The 20989-nt window shown below is 39.2% G+C and overlaps 2 protein-coding genes across 2 annotated transcripts; one reads left to right on the plus strand and one right to left on the minus strand.

The window, feature by feature from the left end:
• The first annotated feature begins 138 nt into the window (after positions 1 to 138).
• On the plus strand, positions 139 to 12848 carry LOC118825144 (thrombospondin type-1 domain-containing protein 1). Its single transcript, XM_036595693.1, has 5 exons — positions 139 to 246; positions 1904 to 2024; positions 4999 to 5964; positions 7943 to 8104; positions 10110 to 12848. The coding sequence occupies exons 2-5, from the start codon at positions 1967 to 1969 to the stop codon at positions 11567 to 11569; spliced, it is 2646 nt and encodes an 881-aa protein (XP_036451586.1). The 5' UTR covers positions 139 to 246; positions 1904 to 1966; the 3' UTR covers positions 11570 to 12848.
• A 1691-nt stretch (positions 12849 to 14539) lies between these two features.
• fgl1b (fibrinogen like 1B) lies at positions 14540 to 19836 on the minus strand. The gene is made up of 7 exons (XM_036595845.1): positions 19563 to 19836; positions 19248 to 19464; positions 18990 to 19149; positions 17119 to 17216; positions 16958 to 17046; positions 16567 to 16757; positions 14540 to 15018 (listed from the first exon to the last, which is right to left on the minus strand). The coding sequence occupies exons 1-7, from the start codon at positions 19614 to 19616 to the stop codon at positions 14835 to 14837; spliced, it is 993 nt and encodes a 330-aa protein (XP_036451738.1). The 5' UTR covers positions 19617 to 19836; the 3' UTR covers positions 14540 to 14834.
• Between the last annotated feature and the right edge of the window lie 1153 nt (positions 19837 to 20989).

Here is a 20989-nt window from a genome sequence, read left to right on the forward strand (position 1 = left end):
ATACAAAACCACCTTCGCCGACCACATCCTCACAGAATTGCCCTTATAATGGCCGGCAGAGGGCGCTCGTGAACGCGCGGTCAAGATCACGCACTTCTCAACTCCTGCGCATGCGCGTTGCTTGTGCGCGTACCCTGCGCGGTCATGTCGCGCGGATCTCCTGCTGGATCCTCTGCGGGGCTCCCACACCAGATGAGCTCGGAGTCGCAGCGTTGAGCGCCTCTCCTCATTCTACACACCGGGGCTGTGAGTAAACCAGCTTTCTAGCGTCTGAACTATCAGTATTAGTGCTGAAGTGCAGTGATACAGAGCTGAGAGTGAAATGAGGCAGTGTGAGGTAGATTTAGAGTCAGATTTGCTGGTTTGGGAGGCTGAGTTCGGTCATGATGAAGCGCGCTGGCTGAGAGAGCGCTGTCTGGAAAGTTGGAGTCACTGGTTTGGACAACGACTGATGTTTTCCTGAAGCTAAATTGTTCAGAGCGGGTGTAGAGAAGTGTTTTACTTATTGAGCATTATTATTATTAGGGTTACAATAACGAGATCAGCGCTGAATCCAACTGAAAAAGAGGCTGTTCAGTTTCTGATGCACGAGTCAAACCTAGACGAAAGTGTTCAGGATTTCTGTAATTACTAAGCAATAACACTATTATAACTACGCTTTAAAGACCAGTGGACAATTGCATAAATATCATAAGTTTTTATTTTACGTTTAGTGCCCAAAAGATAAACCTAAAGCTGTAAATTTGATTTTAAATCTTGCAGAATGCACAAACGGAAGGTTTAAATCTCAATTCACAATTATGATTTTTTCACTTTACACTTAAACCTTTCACTGAAGAGATTTTACGCTGCTCACCTTAAAGGGGGACTCCACCGATTTTCCAAACATTCTGCATAATTAATAAGATTTAAAAATAATTCAGAGTGGTTTGGTGCGAGATGCACCGTTCTGGGGTAACTTACCGAGTCAGAGCTGTTCACAGTAAGGGCGATAGGAACCAGACGTCCGAAGAGTTTAATGCCTCTGAAAGCTCCCTCACAGAAAGGTGTTACATGAAATGGTTGCATATATGCTGCCTGATACCTGACACATCATTTTATGATAGTTTTGTGGTCAGGTCTTTCCCTTAAAATGTATTTTAATTAATCTGTTTTAATCTATTCATGGCGGATGGAATCATGCAGGGTGTTGTGAGGCAATATAGTCTCGAAAGAAAACTTTTTTTTTTCGGATTTATGACTATTTTATCATGATCAGCATTACATATAAAAACTCTGAAGACGTGTAGGTTAACTGGTGGATTTGAGTAAAATCAAATCCAAATAAAATGGATATATTTGCATTGTAGACATGGTGACGCGTGGTTCCTGTCACCACCACTGTAAATAAAAGTCTGTAAGTTTCTCTATGATGAACCATTTCACATCAAACTACTCTGAATGACACTGTTTATATAGCAAGGACTGAATTATTGAGAAATTTTGAAAAATTGGTGGAATTCCCCTTTAAGTTAAAGAAAATACTCAAGGCTAACATTTACTTAAGGTGTTTTATGCAAGTCACTACAGGCTCTTTGCAATCTACAGGGGGGCTGCCGAGTTATTCAATTAGCTCAGACTCTCTTTGATCTATAAGGAGCTGTTGAGGTACTCATGCTTTTTCAAGCAAACCATGTCCTAATTAGGTAAAGTCCTAATGACCTCATCTTTACTACAGAATCTAAATATCTAATGTTAGTGTCATTTGGACATTTATTAATGTCATTACTATCCTGTTTTTACTGGTGAGATTCTGAAAGTGTTATTAAGCTGATGCAATATGCTATAAGCCTTAGAAATGAATAAAATGTAATGGTTTGTAGCTCTAATTTTGCTCCCTTTTGGAATGGCTCGTTTCTCACAGGGCCGTTTGAATGGCAGAAGAGGGTGATGTTGAGCGAGAGAGAAAGAGGACACATGCGTCGGAATGACACAGGGTTTCACCCCACTGATCCCATTCCTGCTGCTGCTTCTTATGGGATTTGGTAAGCTGATCTACATAAAGCATCAACTAATGATAAAGAGGTGGCTTACAATATTTTACAAGTTCAGAATAACGAATTTGGCTGTGATGCCTTGATCCATCCCACTCTTACGTGTTTTTGGAAAAAAAAATGTTATTCTCACATACGTACATAAATTCCACATGAATAAAACATATTACATCAATACAACTAATGTCAAAAGTAAATAATTAGAAAGAAAAATGTTGATGAAATGTGTTCATATGGAAATGATCTACACATTTGAGTCAAGTAAATTCATTGCATCACCTTTTCATTGCCTAGATTCATTCACCTTCTGGCTGCATCACTGCTCCACCTGCTATTGAAGTTTACATGGAGGCCAGTGATAAGCAGCTCTCGGCTCTTTTTACTGAAGCAGGCTCGGACTCAGAGGAAGAGAAGGGAGGGGTCTTTTCCTGCCCGCTCTTCCCCTGCATGTATTTTTTTCTCAGGAAGTGACCTACGGGTAGCGGCATTTGTAAATCACAATGCCTCCTCGGGCGAATTTAGGGCCGCAGAGAGCTATTGTCAAGTGCACACAAAGTGTGTTGCGTCAAATAAAAATGGCACCGCACCACAGTACATATGAGCCATGAATGCTGAATAGGTGTATTTCCTGTTTACTGTTGACTTTGATCCAAGCTTTTCTGGGATTCGTGTGATCTGCTCACATCGTGGCCTCATTTTTTATTCATACTTAAGGGTACCATGGTACTTCGTCTTTTGAATATCCGCAGAATTATAGCGAGTCACCAATATACGAATTCCGGGCCGATACCGATATCGTTCACATGTTAACACATCACATATTAACACATATGTATGAAATCTGGAAATTGAGACCAGATCCACCTCGATAAGCATTACGGTTATTTGCAGAGGGTTACATGTCTTCAAATACATGACATAATTCAAAATGCAGCAGCCCATGTGCCTACCAGAAAAAAGAAAGACTGAGCATATCACCAGACCCATGGACAGACAGTTTGGAGGGCAGGGGGTCTAAGGGAAAAAAGGACAACATGGACATGAATTAAACTTAATTTAATTTTCTGTATATTGCAATCACTTTTATAGAGAGAATCATTGTAATCAGAGTTTTTCCAAAGGCAGTCAAAAGCACCAACATTTCTGTTTGGGGAACCTTAAACTCCAATTGCCAGCATGCAGAACTGTGGTGTTACTCACTTCACAGTGTTTTGTTATAACTCTAATTTAAAGCTGCGCAGGGTCTTGCAGAAACCCCTGTTTTTTTGCAATAATGAAAACTTGATGTAGCAGATTATTACCACCCCTATTGCTGACATTATGTTTGATTGTTCGGAATAACCACATTGTGGAATGTGATGCTATCTTAAAGCCCCTGTCAACGTGGTTTCAAATGTTTCCTTCAAAACAATGGTAAGATGACCAGATTTCTGAAATTAAAACTGATTACATTTCCAGTTCGGCACTCAGAATACCATTAAAATATCTAGTGTTTCTATCTATGAACTAAGGGGGCACCCTTCCAGTTTCATATATTTTGACCATGGTAACTGTTCTACTTTAATAAACAATGGTGAAGGCCGACAGATAAAATTGGGTACTAACTAATGTCAGAAAATCATACAATAGCCTACCATGGTGGGTGAACCTATGTAAACAATGGACTACTCAATAAAGAAAAAGATCAGCATGCCAGGAAATAAATTACAGTAGTCCTATAAATAGATCTATATTTTTGCTTTCCCCGTAGTGAGATTTGTCGCTTGTAACTTTTTAGAAATAAAGTGACTAAGGACTCAAATGTCACCGAGTCCAGTGGTGTAAGCAGGGATGAGGCATGGATATGTTTACCACAAAAGATTATGGTTGTATGAGCCCATAATTCATATTCATAATAAATATTTTGGCAGGGAAAAGAGACCTGTGGCTATATCCCAGTAGCCAGATACAAAACACACCCCTGGGCTAACTCGAATAAATTGACTGATATCAACAAATGCTATATGTCATATATAGATGGCTAAAAAGTGATGCAGTTTAAAAAAAAATGATGCACTACTTGTAGATCACATGTTAGCCTACATTCAAGTAGATTGTATGTGTATACAAATCAGGTAGCTTACCTATTACCTGGTAATACAATTCAAGTCCCATAACTCCACCTCTGCTTTTAATCCCTGGGTTTCTTTGTGTCTTGAAAAGACGTTTGCGGTGATTTTGTGGACTCACTTGACACCTGCTAGCTCCTGGTCAAGTTTTACACAGCAGTGTCCTCTAAAACAAGGCTGCCATGTGTTTCTTAGGACTTTCTGGTGTGTTTTTAATTCACAGTTTAAAATGGGGACATTTCTGGGGACAGCTCCAGCCACGTTTTTTGTTTAAAAATGAAACTTATTATAAATCTAAGTCTTTCAACTTCACTTGAAAAGAAATCAAAAAGATCTTTTACAAAACAAAATAAAAAAAATATTTTCAGAAGTTGAAATTAGGGGTCAGGGTTTGTGAAAGCTGCTGCAAAAGTTCATCATAAATTATGATTTTGTATTTAAGCAGGTTATTACTATCTCAATTAATGCCTTAGGTTCAAATAGTATAAACTGTAATCCTTATAAATATCTAAGGTCTGTATACTTAATTGTTTTTTTAATCTTTTTTTGACAGTAGAATGGTCCATATATAATAAGATAATGATTTTTTTCCCAATCAGTACAATGAAAAGCATGATACCAATTTTGCACGCTAACAGTTAAGCCAACAGAAATTAGAGTTAATGAGAACATTTGGTCAGCTGGAGTCAATAGTTTGACAATGGATAACATCTTTAATGTTGTAGTTGTGTCCATAAAATGAGTAGCTCTTTCCCTGCTTCAATTATGAGTAAATCTGCTTTTTATATCTACATTCTGTGTCCTGTTCTTTGTCTAATAATGTTTTTTTCCTGTTTTCTATCTGTTTCATTTTTAAGCAATGGCTGGTCTCCATCTGTGGCCCTCAGTGCACATTGCTCTGAGCAATGCTAGCGTTTTTGTCAACTATGACGCAGATGGCAACATCACGGACATTGAGCTGGCCGTTGCTTTGGTGGACATTGATAAGAATGTAACCGTGCTGACCAAGCCTCTCCCATTCAACCAGTCTGAGGGCTCACTGGAGTTTGACTGCACATGCTTCTTGTATGCTGGAAATTTCAGCTTCAGGTTAGAGCAAACAGCTCAACAGGGCTCGACCAACAGGACGTTCAGCCGGAGGTGGAGCCCAATACTGCGGGTTCAGTGGCCCACTTTCCATCTTGGAGTAGAGCGCGCTCGCAACAACCACAGCTCTGATGCATTTCAAATTGCTGTGTCCACTAATGATCACTTCCACGCCTGCCCCAGCAGCAAGACCTCATCCCTCTATCTGGAGGTCAGCTACCTGGAGCACAACCAGATTGGGAAGAACACCATAGACAAGGTGCAGAATCGCATGAAGCGAGACATCAAGGTCGTGAAGTCTCAGCACGTTGAGCTGGACTGTGCGTCCCAGCTGACCGAACGAGGCTTCATCCAGGTGGCCCTCAAATCTCACCACTCTCAGCAGGACATCAAATCCTCAGGGCCGCTCTACCTGTCCCGCATCTTCTCCTACAAGCTTCTGGTGGAGAACATCTACAGGAATGGCTGTGATGGGACAGTGTCCGTCCGCCTGCTCTCGCCACCCTGCACCCTCACCACTGGGAAAGTGCTGCTGTATAAAGAGGCTAATACAGCTGCAGAGCAAGCAGGTCCCTCTCAACTGGCCTTTAACTTCCTCAGCCAGGGCGAGAACGAGACAGAGTTTAACTGCTCCAACTTTGATCTCGGCAGGAATAAGTACTGTTTTCATTTCGCACTCATCTACAGCCAGTCACCCAGTTCAGCACAGACCTGCATCATTGTGCAGAGGAACGCTGGTGAGAATGAGTTTTTGCCTTTGTTAAAGTAATGTTCTCTACTAACTGCCACGTAGGGGGGAGCAATATGATGAAATTTTTGGTTCTCGTGACATCACAGTATGCTTTTTTGAGCATAATGGTCCTTATGAATCAAAGTTGCATAGAAACGAGTGCAAATTAAGAACTGCTCCCCATCTGATTCAGGAAACTAGGGTTAGGGTTAGGTTAGGGTTAAGCAGCGATTTGAGTACAGCTGAATCAGCTTTAGTGTGTGGAAACAAGCATCTGCACATGAGTACCTTATTTACAGATAATATGTAAAGGACATGCCCCAATTTACTCTCCTTTACATGTAATGCAGACATATTTATGCTTGATGTTTTTAGTGAGCCAATAAAGGGAAAGCATTCAGAGTTTGGAGAACACTGCCTAACTTCATGTTTCATTACAAAGAGTTTACAAGTTAGTCCTGTTTAACCCCTTTAAGTTTCTTAATAATAAACATAAGCCCAGGATTTTAAGGGGTCAATTGAATTGAATACAGTACAGTATGTGAAATGTTGAATAAAAATCATTGTACTCATAGTTTTTGATAGCATGTTTTGGAGGAGCAGAATCCATTGGAATTGGCAGTTTTTTGCTACAAACAAACAAATGAGAATTTAATAATCTGCCAATTTGTTATTTCTATTTTAGCTGTTCTATACTGCAATTTTTTGTAAATAAACAAGGGAGGCAGGTTAGTGCATTCGTGCTGTATGTGAATTCTGCTGCTACATTTGTACCAAACAGTCATAGCATAATTATTCATGACTCATTGTGCTAAATAGCCAGTTGCCTTTTACGTTTATTTTTATTATTAACACTTTATTTGATTAATGTTATTTAAATAGGCACGATTTTTCATTTTTTATTTAAAATGCCTGTTTGGCCTAGTAAAGGGAAATTCCATGGATTTTTAAATCTTTTAAAAAACGTACATAATTAAACATGAGATGTAAACAAAGCCATTGCGATACACAATTTTCACAGTATTTATTTTTTTCAGACATCTGATCAGTTGGAACAGAGAAAACAGTAGTGCTACATTTTAAAAAATACTATCAAAAACTATGAACACAACATTTATTTAATATTCACATCTAAATCCAGTTAGACAGGCCTAATTTTGCTCTCTTTATAGTGAATCGTGCAGTTGGTCAGTGCTCTACAAGCACTGATAAAATCCACAGTTGTGTTGTACTGTGGCATAATTTATCACAATAAAAATATATATTGTGATGTTGCCCAGCCCTTTAGCAGCTTTGACTAATAAAAAGCACAGGTACTAGTGTGTTTCATGTGTTCACCTAGCTCACACAGTGTGAGTCTGTTTTAAAATAGTAAGTAAGTAAATAAATAAATGTATGTTACTATAAAATCAGCAAGTAGCTGATGAAGAAATCAGCTGTAAAGAAATTAGAATCATCCAAAAAATTCTTGACTGATGCCCCTCCAGTATTAAACTACTGGTTCTTCTAAATCAAAAACCTACTGAACATAAGGAAAACGAAATATTGTGACACATACTATGTATTATGAAAAAGTCTTAACGTACTACATGCTTATATTTTGCAATATTGCCCACCTCACAGCTCTCTGATATTATTGAAGGTGAAATACTGTCCCATCCATAAATATGTAACTACATATAGTCCACATTTCTCATAGCATCTCTTTTAAAATAAAATCTCATGGAAATAACAAAATATTCTTAAATTTAATGTAACAATGTTTAATTCCAAGTAATATTAGACCATGTCTTTTGGTCCATTAATCATGACATGTTCACACAATGTAAAGGACAGCTGGTGTTATCAAATGGTCTAAAAAAAAAACCTCAAAGCCATCCAGATTATATTGAGGTTGTGATATGTCAGCAACAATATGTATGTATACATGTCATACCAACTGTTTTCTGTCTATTCTTTCTTAAACTGTATGTGTGATTTATTAGTGGAGAACTGGGGCCCCTGGCAAACATGGAGTGGGTGCAGCGTGACTTGTGGAGAAGGTGTTCGAGAGCGTGTGCGTGACTGTCTGCTGCCCTCTGGTGGTGGGATGCAGTGCACAGGCATGGTGAGAGAGCAGTCGCCCTGCTCCCTGGAGGACTGCGCTGGTAAGCCATATCGCTAATACTCACTGGTACTCATAGTACTGTGCAAAAGTCAAAAGTGCAGAAGCCATATGCAGTGCAGGCATTTTAACTTGTGAAGAAACACTATTGTGCAGCACCACATAGTAAATAAACACAAGCATGCAGTGATCAAATAAAGCAACAAGAATATCTTGTTTTCTAAAACGTTCTCGTGAGGTGGTTAGAAGAACACAGATTTGGTTCCTCCTCTTCTCAAAGCTCCTCAGCTATTGCTCAAATCCAATTTAAACATTGTTAAGGTATAAAAACTGTATATAGAAGCTAAACAGTAAAAACAGCCCATATTGTATTCACTGTTTTTGTGACATCACAAAATCCAATGCATTTACATGTATCCAGCTATTCAGACTACAGCTGTTAAGCTCCGCCTGTTCACGCTGAAGTTTTAGTCTGGACTGCTTTTTAAATAAGTACCAATACAGGGCAGCCGATTAGAACACAGCTCATTTACATATATCAGTCTTAAAGGTAAAAAAAAACTGTTTCAGAGATAGAATGAAAATGAGTTAAAAGAAATTTAAAATGTTCATTTTAAAAATGTGTTCTGACTATTTTTGGTACATAAAACCACAAATACATTATAAGTAAACCACCAGGAAAAAATACAAGAAAATTATAGGAGATGAGCCTCTAAGCTAACACCCAGACAGACATCAAATAAAAACAAAGAGCAATAATGTTTATTGGTATTTATTCTAATTTCAGTGTGTTTAAATGAGAAAATAAAGATGTGCTGCCCAGACAAATAGCTATAAACATAATTGAATGTCTTTTCTGAGGTGCAGAGGTAGCAGACGTAAATCCTTACTCAAGTAAAAGTGCAAATACTCACCTGCAAAATATTCTGGTAAAAGTTGAAGTACAGTTTGTTGAAGTATAAAATATTAACTTTTCAAATTTACTTGCAAATGAAAAGAAGTGAGGCAGTGGATGTGGAATGTTACAACACAAATCGCTTCCACAACATTGGCTAGCTCATTACTGGTCTGACGAATCATTCCTGTTACTACATTTAGAGGGCATTGTCATAGTACAGAGAACTTTTCTTGTTTTTCCTCTATCTTGCTTCCTCTGCTTCTTTCCCTTCTTTTTGGTGTAAGACACTGCACTTGTGCGCACAGATGTACAAACAGCCACTCGCAGGTGAAACGGAGAAAAAAAGATTAATTACCTCTTATTGTTGTCACATTCGTTATACTTCAGATTTGTTAGGAATGTGGTGTTTAATCAACTGCTGGAAAGTGTCTGAGGCTAAAATCACCTTATTTAGATCATGTGTGTATCGTCACTTGCAGATTATAGAGTAGAAGGTCTGTTTTTTTTTTCTTTTGAAATGTAGTGAGTAAAAATCTTAAGCCATAAGTGAAACCTTAGATCCTTGAAAATCATACTTAAATACAGTAATAAAATGCAATCATTAAAATTTAGTTAACGATTAACTGCCATATAAAAAATTGGCAGTTTAAGATTAACATCTAAACTGTATTTTTTTTCTCGGCAGCTAATGAAGTATAAGCCTAAAGAGGCCGAATTGTGTGATTAGCTATTCTTGCTTTCTTGACAACAAACATCTTGAGCTCTCTAAAGGTGTTATAGCACCAGTCAGAAGACCCATGACGTGTTTATATAAATGTGTTTTCTGCTTTCTTTTATTTGCATGTATTTGCCGCAACCCAACGGATGAAAACACACTCCGTTTACATTCTGTTTGTTGTGACATAAACATATGATAGTGAAAGCGAACAACTGCAGAAAATAATCGCAGTCAGCTTGAACAGTTGCGATTAGGTGATTATGTAACTGCTACAGGTCTACCAATAAAACATTGTACTATGTTACTTCCCACCTCGTTTTGCATGATCCTGTGTGCATATTCTTTTTCCTCAAAACCTTTAAATGCTCCAAATGTCTATTTGTAGCACTATGACTTGTGTAAATCTAATTCAGTCTGTTTCATGATCTGTAGAGGACCTGCCTCCCCCTTCCTTCCCACCTTCTCCCGCTGTGGACGTTCTGGGGGGAAATATGATGGTGGTGGTCGGTATCTCTCTGTGTCTGGCAGTCATCCTGGTCACCATCCTCATTACAGTGTGGAGAAAACTGTGTCGTGCTCCAAAGTGCAGCTCAGTGCGGCGTGAATCCATGCATTCTCCCGGTGGGCGTAAGAACTCGGATGAGGCATCTATCTGTGGACATAGCCTGCAGAGGCCCAGTTTCTCTGAAAGTCTGCAAGCAACTGGACCTCAGAAAGGTCTAACGTACCCCACATCTGCGTCAGACAAGGGTGTACTGGCTTGTGAGCAGAGTCTCTCCTTGCCCTTGCCTTTGCCCTTGGCCCAGGACCCTGAGCGGATGTCACCTTCTGGTCAGAAGATTCTGCCTCCCATTTTTGGCTATCGTTTGGCCCAGCAGCAGCTCAAGGAAATGAAGAAGAAGGGACTTAAAGAAGCTACTCAGGTCTATCATGTCTCCCAGAGTCCTATTGATGACACCATGTTGGAGGCAACAGCCTCCACATCTGCTGGTCTGACGCCAGTGCCTCAGGAAATGGAAAGCCAGGAGGAACCCAATATTAGTCACTTCCACAAATCCCCTTTTCCTGAGCCTATATGGCCTCACAAAACCTGTGCCACCCTGCCTGACCGGCTAAGCCCTAAGGTGGATCTAATACTGGGGACACCAAAGTCTGCTTTTAGTGCCAGGGAGCGGAGGCAGGAGCGCACCGCAGACTGGGTGGCAATGGTGGAGCGCAGCCGACTAGATTGCTCTAAGAATCCAAACTTCAGGAGGACCTCCAGCTTTAACGAGAGCAACCTGCAGCAGCTGCCACAACCACGGCCCTTTAGGGAGCGGAGCATGACCCAGGTTGCACCACGCCAGCTTCCAGAGGGCAGCTGCAGGACCAGAGCCTGGGAGCACCCCATTCCAGAACTGGAGGACTGGTCTCGGCCCAAATATAGGATACCAGACAGTTCAAGTGACCAAAGGCGGCGGCCATGGGTGGGTACTCCACCTTCTCTCTCGAAAACCAAACCATCAGTGCTTAATTCAGGGACTTCAGGGACGCCAGTCCAAGATCCCCTAAGTGACAGTCACGCATTAGGCCGGGCACCGTCTTTTGGAATGGATCGAGCTGAAAGGGCGGAACAAAACTGGAGCAGGAGAGGCCCTTCACCCATCCAGAGGAACATGCTGGCCAGGAAGCTTCGAGAAGCCAACTCAGCAGCCAGCAGCCAGCGGCAAAGAAGTTCCACCTTCTCCAGCTACGAGCAGCGCAGAGGCCGGTGTCGAAGCCTTCCACTCTCTGGAGACTACAGTAACTCCTCCTATGGCCTGACTGAGGCTGAGAAACGTATGATGGACATCTCTGGATACCTGGGAGAAGAGGATGGGATTGAGGTGATGAGAGACCATAGACTCACCTGATTCTGTCTGTGACTGGGCATATCCAGTGTATTCAGATCAGGAACTCTGCAAACTGCTGAAGTGAACTCCCATAGACTTAACTATAGAGCTGGGCATGAAAAAAATCATCAAAATGGACAAAGTTGTTGACTGATGTGGAGCTTATATTTTCCATGGATCACTTATTTATTTTTTTAAAGGTGTTTGATTAATTATAAGTGGAGCAGAAGGTCACGTGGCCACACAGCATCAGCAGACATTCAGTGATATTCAGCTCAATCAGTGGGAAAGAAAAAAAAGTGAGATGTCCTTTAAACAAGCTGATAAAAAAGTGGGCTGCACATTAGGGGTGGGCGATATGGCAAAAAAAAAAATACCATGATACTAAAAGACATTTTCAATACACAATATAAATCACAACATTTAGTTTTTCTGAGGTTTGATAAGGTGGCACAGACAAAAAAGTGTAACATACTGTGAAATTACTATGAAAACAGTTAAACAGGGCTAATTATGCTCTCTTTGTAATGGAACATAAAGCAGGACAGTGTTATTCAATACTGATTATATGCTCAGAAAAGCATATTATAATATGATGTAATCATGATAATGGTAAATACAGTAATATTGCCCACACCTGTTGCACATTATGCCTCTGAGTTTACAAGCTAGACAATACTATTGGATTACTTATCAAATCTAATGCTTGTTATTAGTCAATTTTGGGAGACAATGAGTAGCATATACACACCACCTCATGTGAAAATGATCGATAAATTATGCAAATCATGTCACATGGGAAATTTTAAATTCTTTTCAATTTTTTTTTGTTAGTTGATTTTGGTATTTTATTGCTAAAGCTTATTATTGCAATCAACGAAGAATATTGATAGGCGCGTTTTCCCTCATTCTTACAAAAGTGGATTATATCATGCCTAGACACATTCCATTTATGTCGGTCATAAAATGTGTAAGATTCTCTACTATTTCAATTTTTTAGGAAAAATGAATAATACCTCCCAAAAAAGAACCCATCATGGTTTGACTTATGAGTTATATAAATACTAACTAATTAACACGGGGATGAACATGTTTACTTATATTTATAAATATAAAATTATCTATTTTCATAACTTTTCTTCTTCTGAGTACAGAAGCAAAAATGTCATTTGGATGTAAAATAGAATATCAAACAGATATTTGAAATGTGGGAACGTCTTTACACTGGAAAATGTCTCAGCTATGAACAAGTAATGTAATGTATTGTGTGTAATGTCAATAAATACTTGTTTTAGTTGTATGTGCGGGTCATTATTCCTTTTGCGGTATCTTAATCTGTTAGATCTAGGATGAAACATCGGGATGACTGGGCTTTATGTGTATTTGTGAGCTTTGTTATGTACTGATGCAGAAAACAGTGCTATAACAAGTGTACACATATAGATCTAGCTTTACTTTCAGTTAAATTTGATCATGTCTCTGCAAATGCCTAAACAAAAATTCACCTTTTAGCTGGTTAATCTCTTTGAAGATGCATTTATAGAGATGGCTGGTTCTTCGTAGAGATGGATGCTTATTTATAGAGCCATTTTTGTAAATAAAATGTGTGAATCTGTAGAACCTCTTTAAAAGTAATAATGTAAAGTTTCTAGGAAGAACCCTTCATACTGGTATAGATGGTTTGCAGTCTTAAAAATAAAGTTGACAAAAAGGGATTTTTTGCACAACCACCATAAAGAAATCACTTTAGGTTCAATGTTTGATGCAAATGGGAGTGTTAAGAACCCTTTTAAAGTAAAGAACCTCCACATAATAATGTTCTAGGCAGAACACTAATTTCTAATTAACCTTCACATTATGCGAAGGACCTTTAAAAGGTTCTTCACTCACTGATCTCTTTTACAATTATGGTTCTGGAATTAACTAAAAGTGATTCTTTTATGGCCTCGCTCAAAGAACCATTTGTGGAACCCTTTTAAGAGTGTAGATGAATATAGAACTTTGCATTATGTTCTTTAAACCTTTAAAAGGAACTTCACACTTCAAATCTCTTTTTCCAACTTTTTTTATGGAAGCAAAAGTGGTTCCTCTAAGGCCCGTGTGTCAAACACAAGGTCCGTGGGCCAGATCAGGCCCGCCACACAGTCCTATCTGGACCGCAAAAGCATTTTAATTTTCAATTATTATTAGCCCGTTTTACAATGCACTGCACCACAATCCCCAGCATGCACTGCAATGTAATGTGCTCAGACTCTCCTACCCAACAACAGTCTATGGGACAGCGGTTACACCTCAGTTCTATGCAATTCCACACCAGTCATATCACCAAAATGCATTTCAGCTGCAGTTCAACCAACATAAACACTGAACATTAGCTAAGCAGCTCAGAAATTGAGCCCAAGTATAAATGAACTTGCAGCAAAGAAAGGATGCCAGGTGTCTAGTTCAAGCAAATAGGTAGGTTTAAAAGACATTTAAAGTGTCCGTGTAATATTGTGTACTAAGTGTCCGTGTAATATTTCAAGGTCTACTACAAGTGTCTGTATTTTACTGTTGAAGTTTTTGCATATTTTGGATAAACAATGGCCAGTTTGGGTTATAGCACAACATTAATTAAAAATGTTTTTTTTCTCTGTCCCATGGATTTGATGAAATTTTTTAATATGGCCCTTTTTCTGTTTGAGTCTGACACATGGGCTCTAAGGCAGCACTTAAAGAAGTCTATTATTTTCAGCTAACAACATGACACCACACAGTGTGAGTTTTTCTATTTCAGGATAGATTTGTTACAGGGTTAGATTCTTTCCTTTTTCTCTCGGATTCCAGTCCAGCATTTTCTACTGATATCAACCTAAATTTATTTTTCTCTCATTCTGATGTTTTTTCAGTGAGCTACACTCTACTTTGGAAACCACTGAGTTCATTTACAAAGGTCAGGAGTGTGTGACCTTAACAAAAGAGGCATCATAAAAGACATTTCAGACAAACAAGAGAGTTTGAATGCTTGGTTGCTTTATCATGCACAGTAAAATGTATCTGTGAATTGGTAATTTATCACATGCTTGAAGAAAAGCCGTCTAACTGCAGGTTAAATGCTTTTCTGAAAGTAATGTATATACCCATGATTCACAGGCAAGTGTCAGTGTACGTTATATTGAGATTCATCTCCAAAGCACTTCTGTATATATTTGCTTTATATAGTATAATACTGCAGTATAAAGTCCATTTTCAATTCCTTTATGATGAAATTAAGACATAAACACATAAATGATGCAGTGGGTTTCATCTAAGCCTCTGGTCCCGCCCCACTGCCCAGGCTGTCCATAAAAGCTGCAGGCCGCACCTTCATGCTCGTGTGTCTGAGGGAGTACCACAGCCCCCTCCAGGTTCTCCACACCACTCCATTGTCGTGTTTGGCTGTGTATTTTCCCCCTCGATAGAACCGTCCATTCAGGTTGGCAGCATGACACCTGCCAAACAGCAAACAGTTATGAGTTTTAATATTTGGAAATAGAGAACAAGGGTGTAACATTTTGAACTGAAACAAAATTTGACTCCAGCAATCAGTCAATTTCAACCCTGGCAAAAATAGAGGGGACTGTGATTTAGACATTAAAAACAAAATGAAAACAGCAACAAACACGATTTTTAGTTCCTTTACTCAAACACACCCATTAAACCTGGCAATTAATAGAAGAGTTGATTTAAGTGTGCTGGACACTGGCGCTGCTTAGAAAATCAAAAATCAAATTAAACTGTGACAAAATCAAAAAGCAGAAATAAATCAGAGAGATTCTGAATCATCACACGAGAACAATTTTGAATGTTGAAAGTCCAAAAAAAAAAAGTATCTCAGCAGTAACTTTACAGGAGAAGGCAAAAACATTCTTTACTTTTAATGTTAGCCAAAGTAATGAAACTGTTTTTCCAGGCAATTTAGGATCATTTCTATTTGTACATTCAACTTGTATTTTTCATCATGTATTTTATCAAGATGTAAAGCTGCTAATGATGCAGACATAAAATGGAAAAAAATGGAAATACATGCACCTGCAGAATGTTATAGGCAGCAATTGGGGTGGACAATATGATATGTTATCAATATTGTGATAAATTACATCATGGTATATTGTTCTAAGTATATTGTGGGTATTGTTAGGACTTCTAGATCACTGAACAACTGCACGTTTCATAAAAAAGACAGATTTAGACAGATTAGAGAGACGCTGTAAACAACAACAACCAGTGTACAGTAACTCATCGCTGTCAGAAGAAAACCTCATATGTCCGTTTTTGTTGTTTTTAGTTTTCTTCTACACAATTTAAACATGCTGGCCACCTTTTACATTTGTTTAATTTCATGATGAATGGAACAAAATAAATGGTTCAAAATCACTTGGAAAAAAAAGTCTGGTTGCACTGACTCACATTAAAGTAAGGTATGTTTTTGCCTTCTCCTTAAAGTCAGATAAGGAGGTTTTTCCAACAGTGACTGCTGGAACTGTATAAACTGCATGGTAACAAGCAGCTGTTTGGATGCCAGTCTATTACGACATCATCTCTTACTCATCACCTAAGCTGCTTACCCTCCTGGAGCCTATCCCTGTGCTCATTGGGTGGAAAACAGGAAACACCCTGGACAGGTTGCCAGTTTGTCACAGGGCAGACAGACAGACATACACATTCACACACATAATCACACCTAGGGCCAATTTAGCATCCCCAGTTTACCTGACTGCATGTCTTTAGACCGTGGGAGGAAACCCATGCAGACACGCAACCTCCACACAGAAAGGACCACCAGTCGCCCAGCCAGGGAATTGGAATCTTTTATTTTATTAATTGAAAGTTTTTTATGTTTTTTAAAAATGTTTTACTTGTTCATTTTGTCTGTTCCAGTTTGTTCACAAACCACAGAGTGACATTTTGTGATACATGTTGCGTACTGTGAAAATATCAATATATTTCAGCTGAGGAGAAGGACTCTTCTGTGGCCTAATGTATTCTTTGCATGTCACCTGTTGTACCACCAGCCTCCTTTGTTTTCTTTGGCACAGCTTCCTTGCAGATAGCGATCATTATCCTGGTCCTTGGTGCTGAATTGCATGCCACTGTGGGAGGCAGACCACTGCTCCACCATATTACTCCCACCAGACAAAGCATCTCCCGCCCGCCCACTGTACATTCCATAGTACAGCCTGTACTTGTCCTGCGTAAGGGGAAGGATGCCTTGATCAGTTCATGTTCATGGTTACAGGAATGTAAATGTATTAAAAACATCATTGCAGTATTAGAGGATGTATTGTTTGTTTTAATAGTAGTGTTTAATAGTAGTGTCCTAGTAGAAAAAACACCAATACAATAACATTAGTTTGTTTTTGTTTAGAAAGATAGGATAAGAAAACCTACTTTTTCATCTGCCACTCTTAAGTTGTCATACACTGCATACGATCTTTCTCCATTCCAGTCCATCAAATCAATCTTCATTACATTTTCACCTTCAAGAACAATAAAAAGGAACTTTCCGTATGTGATGGTCAAAAACTTTACTTTAAATGGCAACAACCTACCTCTATTCAGCAAGACATGAATGTGATCATTGCCCAGCCAGAACTCATCTTTACTTAACTGGAAATTGCCAAAACCATTTTTATACTCTTCCCAGTTCCTGCAAATAAAACATGTATAAAAATTATTGATGTACAAATTTGAAAACATGCATCTCAAACATGTCACGGACGTTTTAAATAGCCCTGTTCCGATTATGAAATTTTAACTGTTGATTAACTGCCATTTTAATAAATTGTGATTTACAACTATTAAAACTATTAAAGTAGAAGCCTATAGCGGCTAAGTTGGCTGGTTAGTTTTCTTGCTTTCTCACTGTTGATTCTTTGTAGCTCCTAACTGATAGCAGCTCATGATCAAATAAACAGACATTACTTGCTGCTTCCCTCTAAAGGTGTAACAGCACCAGTCAGAATTAGGACTTGTTGTTTTTGTAAGACCCATGACGCATATCAATAACTCTTTCTAATTTTCTGCTTTCTTTTCTTTCACATTCTTTTGCCTCAATCCAGCAGATGAAAACCACATTCACAGCGGCCCTTGTTCATTATGTTATGTACACTCAAGTCTTATAGTAAAATAAGCGCATGCAAATTTCACTAACAGTTTTGGTGTAACTGTGCAATCAAACTCAGTGACAGGAGTGTGTCTTAATTTGAGTTTAAGAACCTGAAAAAATGCTTTATTTGATCTCCAAAAGTGTTATCAACATCATCTATAATACCAACAATAAGAATAAAAATAGAAATGGACAATAATATGTGACGGTGCACATTGGTATGAACAACTGCTGCAACTATTCCAATTCAATTTGAAGACATATTACACTGCTTTTCTTCAGTACTACTGATACTGCTAAAAATATACAAAACACAGCTGGCACTGCACACACTGTAATAATACAGTGTTTTAGTGTATAAAGTTAGTGTATAAAGTTTGGTCAGTAGAGAAGGCAGCGCACTACTCAACCACAAACTCTGCCTACAAGCACAGCCATTGGCTCACTCGGTGCTGAATGCTGTCATTTTATTAGTGAAACATCTGGATAAATTAGAGCATGCTACATGTACATTGTATGCAAATGAGGCACTGGTGTGGTGGCGCTTGATTTTACACACTGAAGCGGATTCATCATTCACCTCTGCTTGCCTCCACATCATACGAAGGTTTTGCCATAGTTCGTACGTCATCAAAGGGGGTCAAAGATGTGCTTTTTTTAAGCAACTTTGATGAATAAGGGCCATTCTGTTTGTTGTGTCACAAAAATATGACTGTGAAAGCCAACAACTGGGGAAATGAATTGCAGTTAACTAAAATAACTGTGATGAGCTCAATTAATTGCAATCATGCAATTAGTTATGTAATTTGTAACAGGACAACTTTAAAAACAGTAATTTAGTTGAAACCTATAAGTGAGAATCTCTTGCTTTATCAAGACTGTCTGCATTTCTCCTAAAGCAGAGGTCACCAACCCTGGTCCTGGAGATCTACCTTCCTCCAGAGTCTGAACTTCTTCAGACGTCCCTGATTGGCTGGATTAGATGCCTTAGCATTAGGTAAGCATGTTAGGTGCAGGTTGAAACTAAACTCTGCAGGAAAGTAGATCTCCAGGAGGAAGGTTGGTGTAAATTGTCCTAAAAAATTTTGTAGCCAAACCCTGTTAAAGAAATACTCCTGCATTTTTCAACCTAGTTCAGTATTCATTATAAGAGTGTTTCTATTTAACAGTCAACAAGCCCAATAAATTACAGTCAATGATACTCGCAGATAGAGGTTAGGTTGAAGAACGCTGGAGTTTTCCTTTAAATATTTAAAAGGGCCCAGTTTTCTGTGTAAGATTGCGTCAGTGGAGTGATGCGTCATTGCGCATGACCTGTTGAAGTCCACTTTGCCATTGCGCCGCTTCTGCACTACAGTCCACCCTCCTCCATCCTCCATATCACAGTACACCAGGAAAGGCTCGAGGCTTGCTTTGGGTTTAATCCGGTAGAAGCCGCTCTCTGGTTTTACTCTGTCGAACAGCTCAGAGCAATCTGGAGAGGACAAAACAACTTGAATAACCTCCAACCCCCCCCAAAAAATACCCTGCCTAAAGGTACAGCTGACTTCTGACCACAGTCAAACATATCACCTCTGTCGTGAACCAGTAGGCTTCCGCCTGTGCTTGGCAGCGATGGTCCAGTGGTCTCGTTTTGGCTTGTTGGTGGTTCCTGTTTGGTCACTGGTTTGAAGCGGCGGTGCGCGCGCATGTGCGCCAGTTTCCACTCGCTGAGCAACAGCGTTTGGTCAATCTTCTTTATACTGGCTCTCAGCTCAGACAACTCGAAACCACACTCATCATCATCTCCCTCAATTAGACAAAAAAAGGAGATCACCAAAGGTTCCTCAGTTTCTGATCAACATGATAAATACTTGTTTAATTAAGTAATAAGAGGAGGTCACCTACCCAGACGCCCGATGACGCAATCCCGTAGGACACCAGCAGAAAGAGTACCAACATGGCAGTGTTGTCAGTTAAAATGAGCTAAAAGTTTTTTAACTGAAAGAATAAAAAAGATAAGAAAAAGATAAAAAAAATCAACAGTAGCTTCTTAACAGCCTAATCGCAGGTACTTTAAGACTCCAGCAGAAACAGTAGTCTGAAACACACAGAAGGCTGGATTCGTCTCCGAAGAACTGCTGCGCCTCTGCACAATGGGCGCTCAGGTGTGAACGCCTTCTGCGTTTTTATTGCCATTATTTATAGGAGCAGTTTGTTCCGCATGGTCTAAATTAAGTCCAGAGAAATTGTTTCGCCATTTTCAATTCCTTACATTCCACTGGCCTCTTCCAGGACAGTGCTGTTCCTGACCAAAAAAGGGGTGTAAGAAAAAAACATATTGTGAAATTTTTCATTTTCTTAAAAATAACTGAAATTTACTACTTAATGAAAACCAATAAAGTATGCTTTCCATGGAAGGACAGAACTCCTCCCTGAAGAATTCACTGAAAATGGGTTCGCAATAGAGAGTTCACTGAAAAGGGTTTCGAACCACAACACAGAAGAAAACACATGCTAACCAATACACCATCCTTTATCTGTACTGTATGTCCAGTACCCGTCACTTTAAATGCTTTCTTCAATGTTAACATCGTAGTCAGTCAGAAAATGTAACATCTGATGACGTGAGAGGGGCTGAATCAGGTCCTACTCCGCCCATGGGCCAAACGGAGTGTGATGGAAGTAGCAGCACCCGCCCTGAATCACCTCCCACGGTCTGTAAATGTTCAAGATTGCAGGATTGGAGTCATCAAGCAGGCTGAATTAAAGGGTTTAGATAACCAATCAGACTGCAGCATTCATGTAGCCAATTAGACCGCATGAGTCAACAAGCCAGTGAGATTAAAGTGTTCAGCTAGCTAAATTCAAACATTAAATAAACCAGATTGAATCAGACTGCAAGAGTGAATTAGCTAATCAGATTGCAGGATTCAACTGGCCAATCAAAGCACAGTACTCAGCTATTCGATCAGATCGTAGCATTTAACTAGCCAATTAGAATGCAGGATTGAACTAGCATGAGACTGCAAGAATGAATTAGCCAATCAGCTTGGAACATACAGGTAGCCAATCAAAGTGCAGCACTCAGCTATGCATCTTCAGTGTCTGTATCATACTGATCATGACTGATTATAACATAACATAAGCCTACCTGCAGTGAAGAGGCAGGACTTTATTTATGTATTAATGTATGTATTAATGTATGTATTTATGTATGTGCTTGCTTGCTTGCACAATGTTATCATCTGTCCTAGCCCCAAAAGACTTGTTAATATTTCGGCAAAAAGTTGCTTTTACCAAATTTTACTGTGTAGGATTTAAATGGTTATGAA

This window comes from Colossoma macropomum, unplaced genomic scaffold (genome assembly GCF_904425465.1).
Source record: "Colossoma macropomum unplaced genomic scaffold, Colossoma_macropomum, whole genome shotgun sequence".
In the NCBI taxonomy this organism is placed as follows: Eukaryota; Metazoa; Chordata; class Actinopteri; order Characiformes; family Serrasalmidae; genus Colossoma; species Colossoma macropomum.

What these genes read in the sequence shown, in the direction of transcription:
- LOC118825144 (XM_036595693.1), top strand. Translation starts at nt 1,967, where the DNA reads ATGACACAGGGTTTCACCCCACTGATCCCATTCCTGCTGCTGCTTCTT. An exon ending in CATTGTGCAGAGGAACGCTG is followed by an intron (nt 5,965 to 7,942) that starts GTGAGAATGAGT and finishes GTGATTTATTAG; the next exon opens with TGGAGAACTGGGGCCCCTGG. An exon ending in CTCCCTGGAGGACTGCGCTG is followed by an intron (nt 8,105 to 10,109) that starts GTAAGCCATATC and finishes CATGATCTGTAG; the next exon opens with AGGACCTGCCTCCCCCTTCC.
- fgl1b (XM_036595845.1), bottom strand. Translation starts at nt 19,616, where the DNA reads ATGTTGGTACTCTTTCTGCTGGTGTCCTACGGGATTGCGTCATCGGGC. An exon ending in TTGCGTCATCGGGCGTCTGG is followed by an intron (nt 19,465 to 19,562) that starts GTAGGTGACCTC and finishes TGTCTAATTGAG; the next exon opens with GGAGATGATGATGAGTGTGG. An exon ending in CCTACTGGTTCACGACAGAG is followed by an intron (nt 19,150 to 19,247) that starts GTGATATGTTTG and finishes TGTCCTCTCCAG; the next exon opens with ATTGCTCTGAGCTGTTCGAC.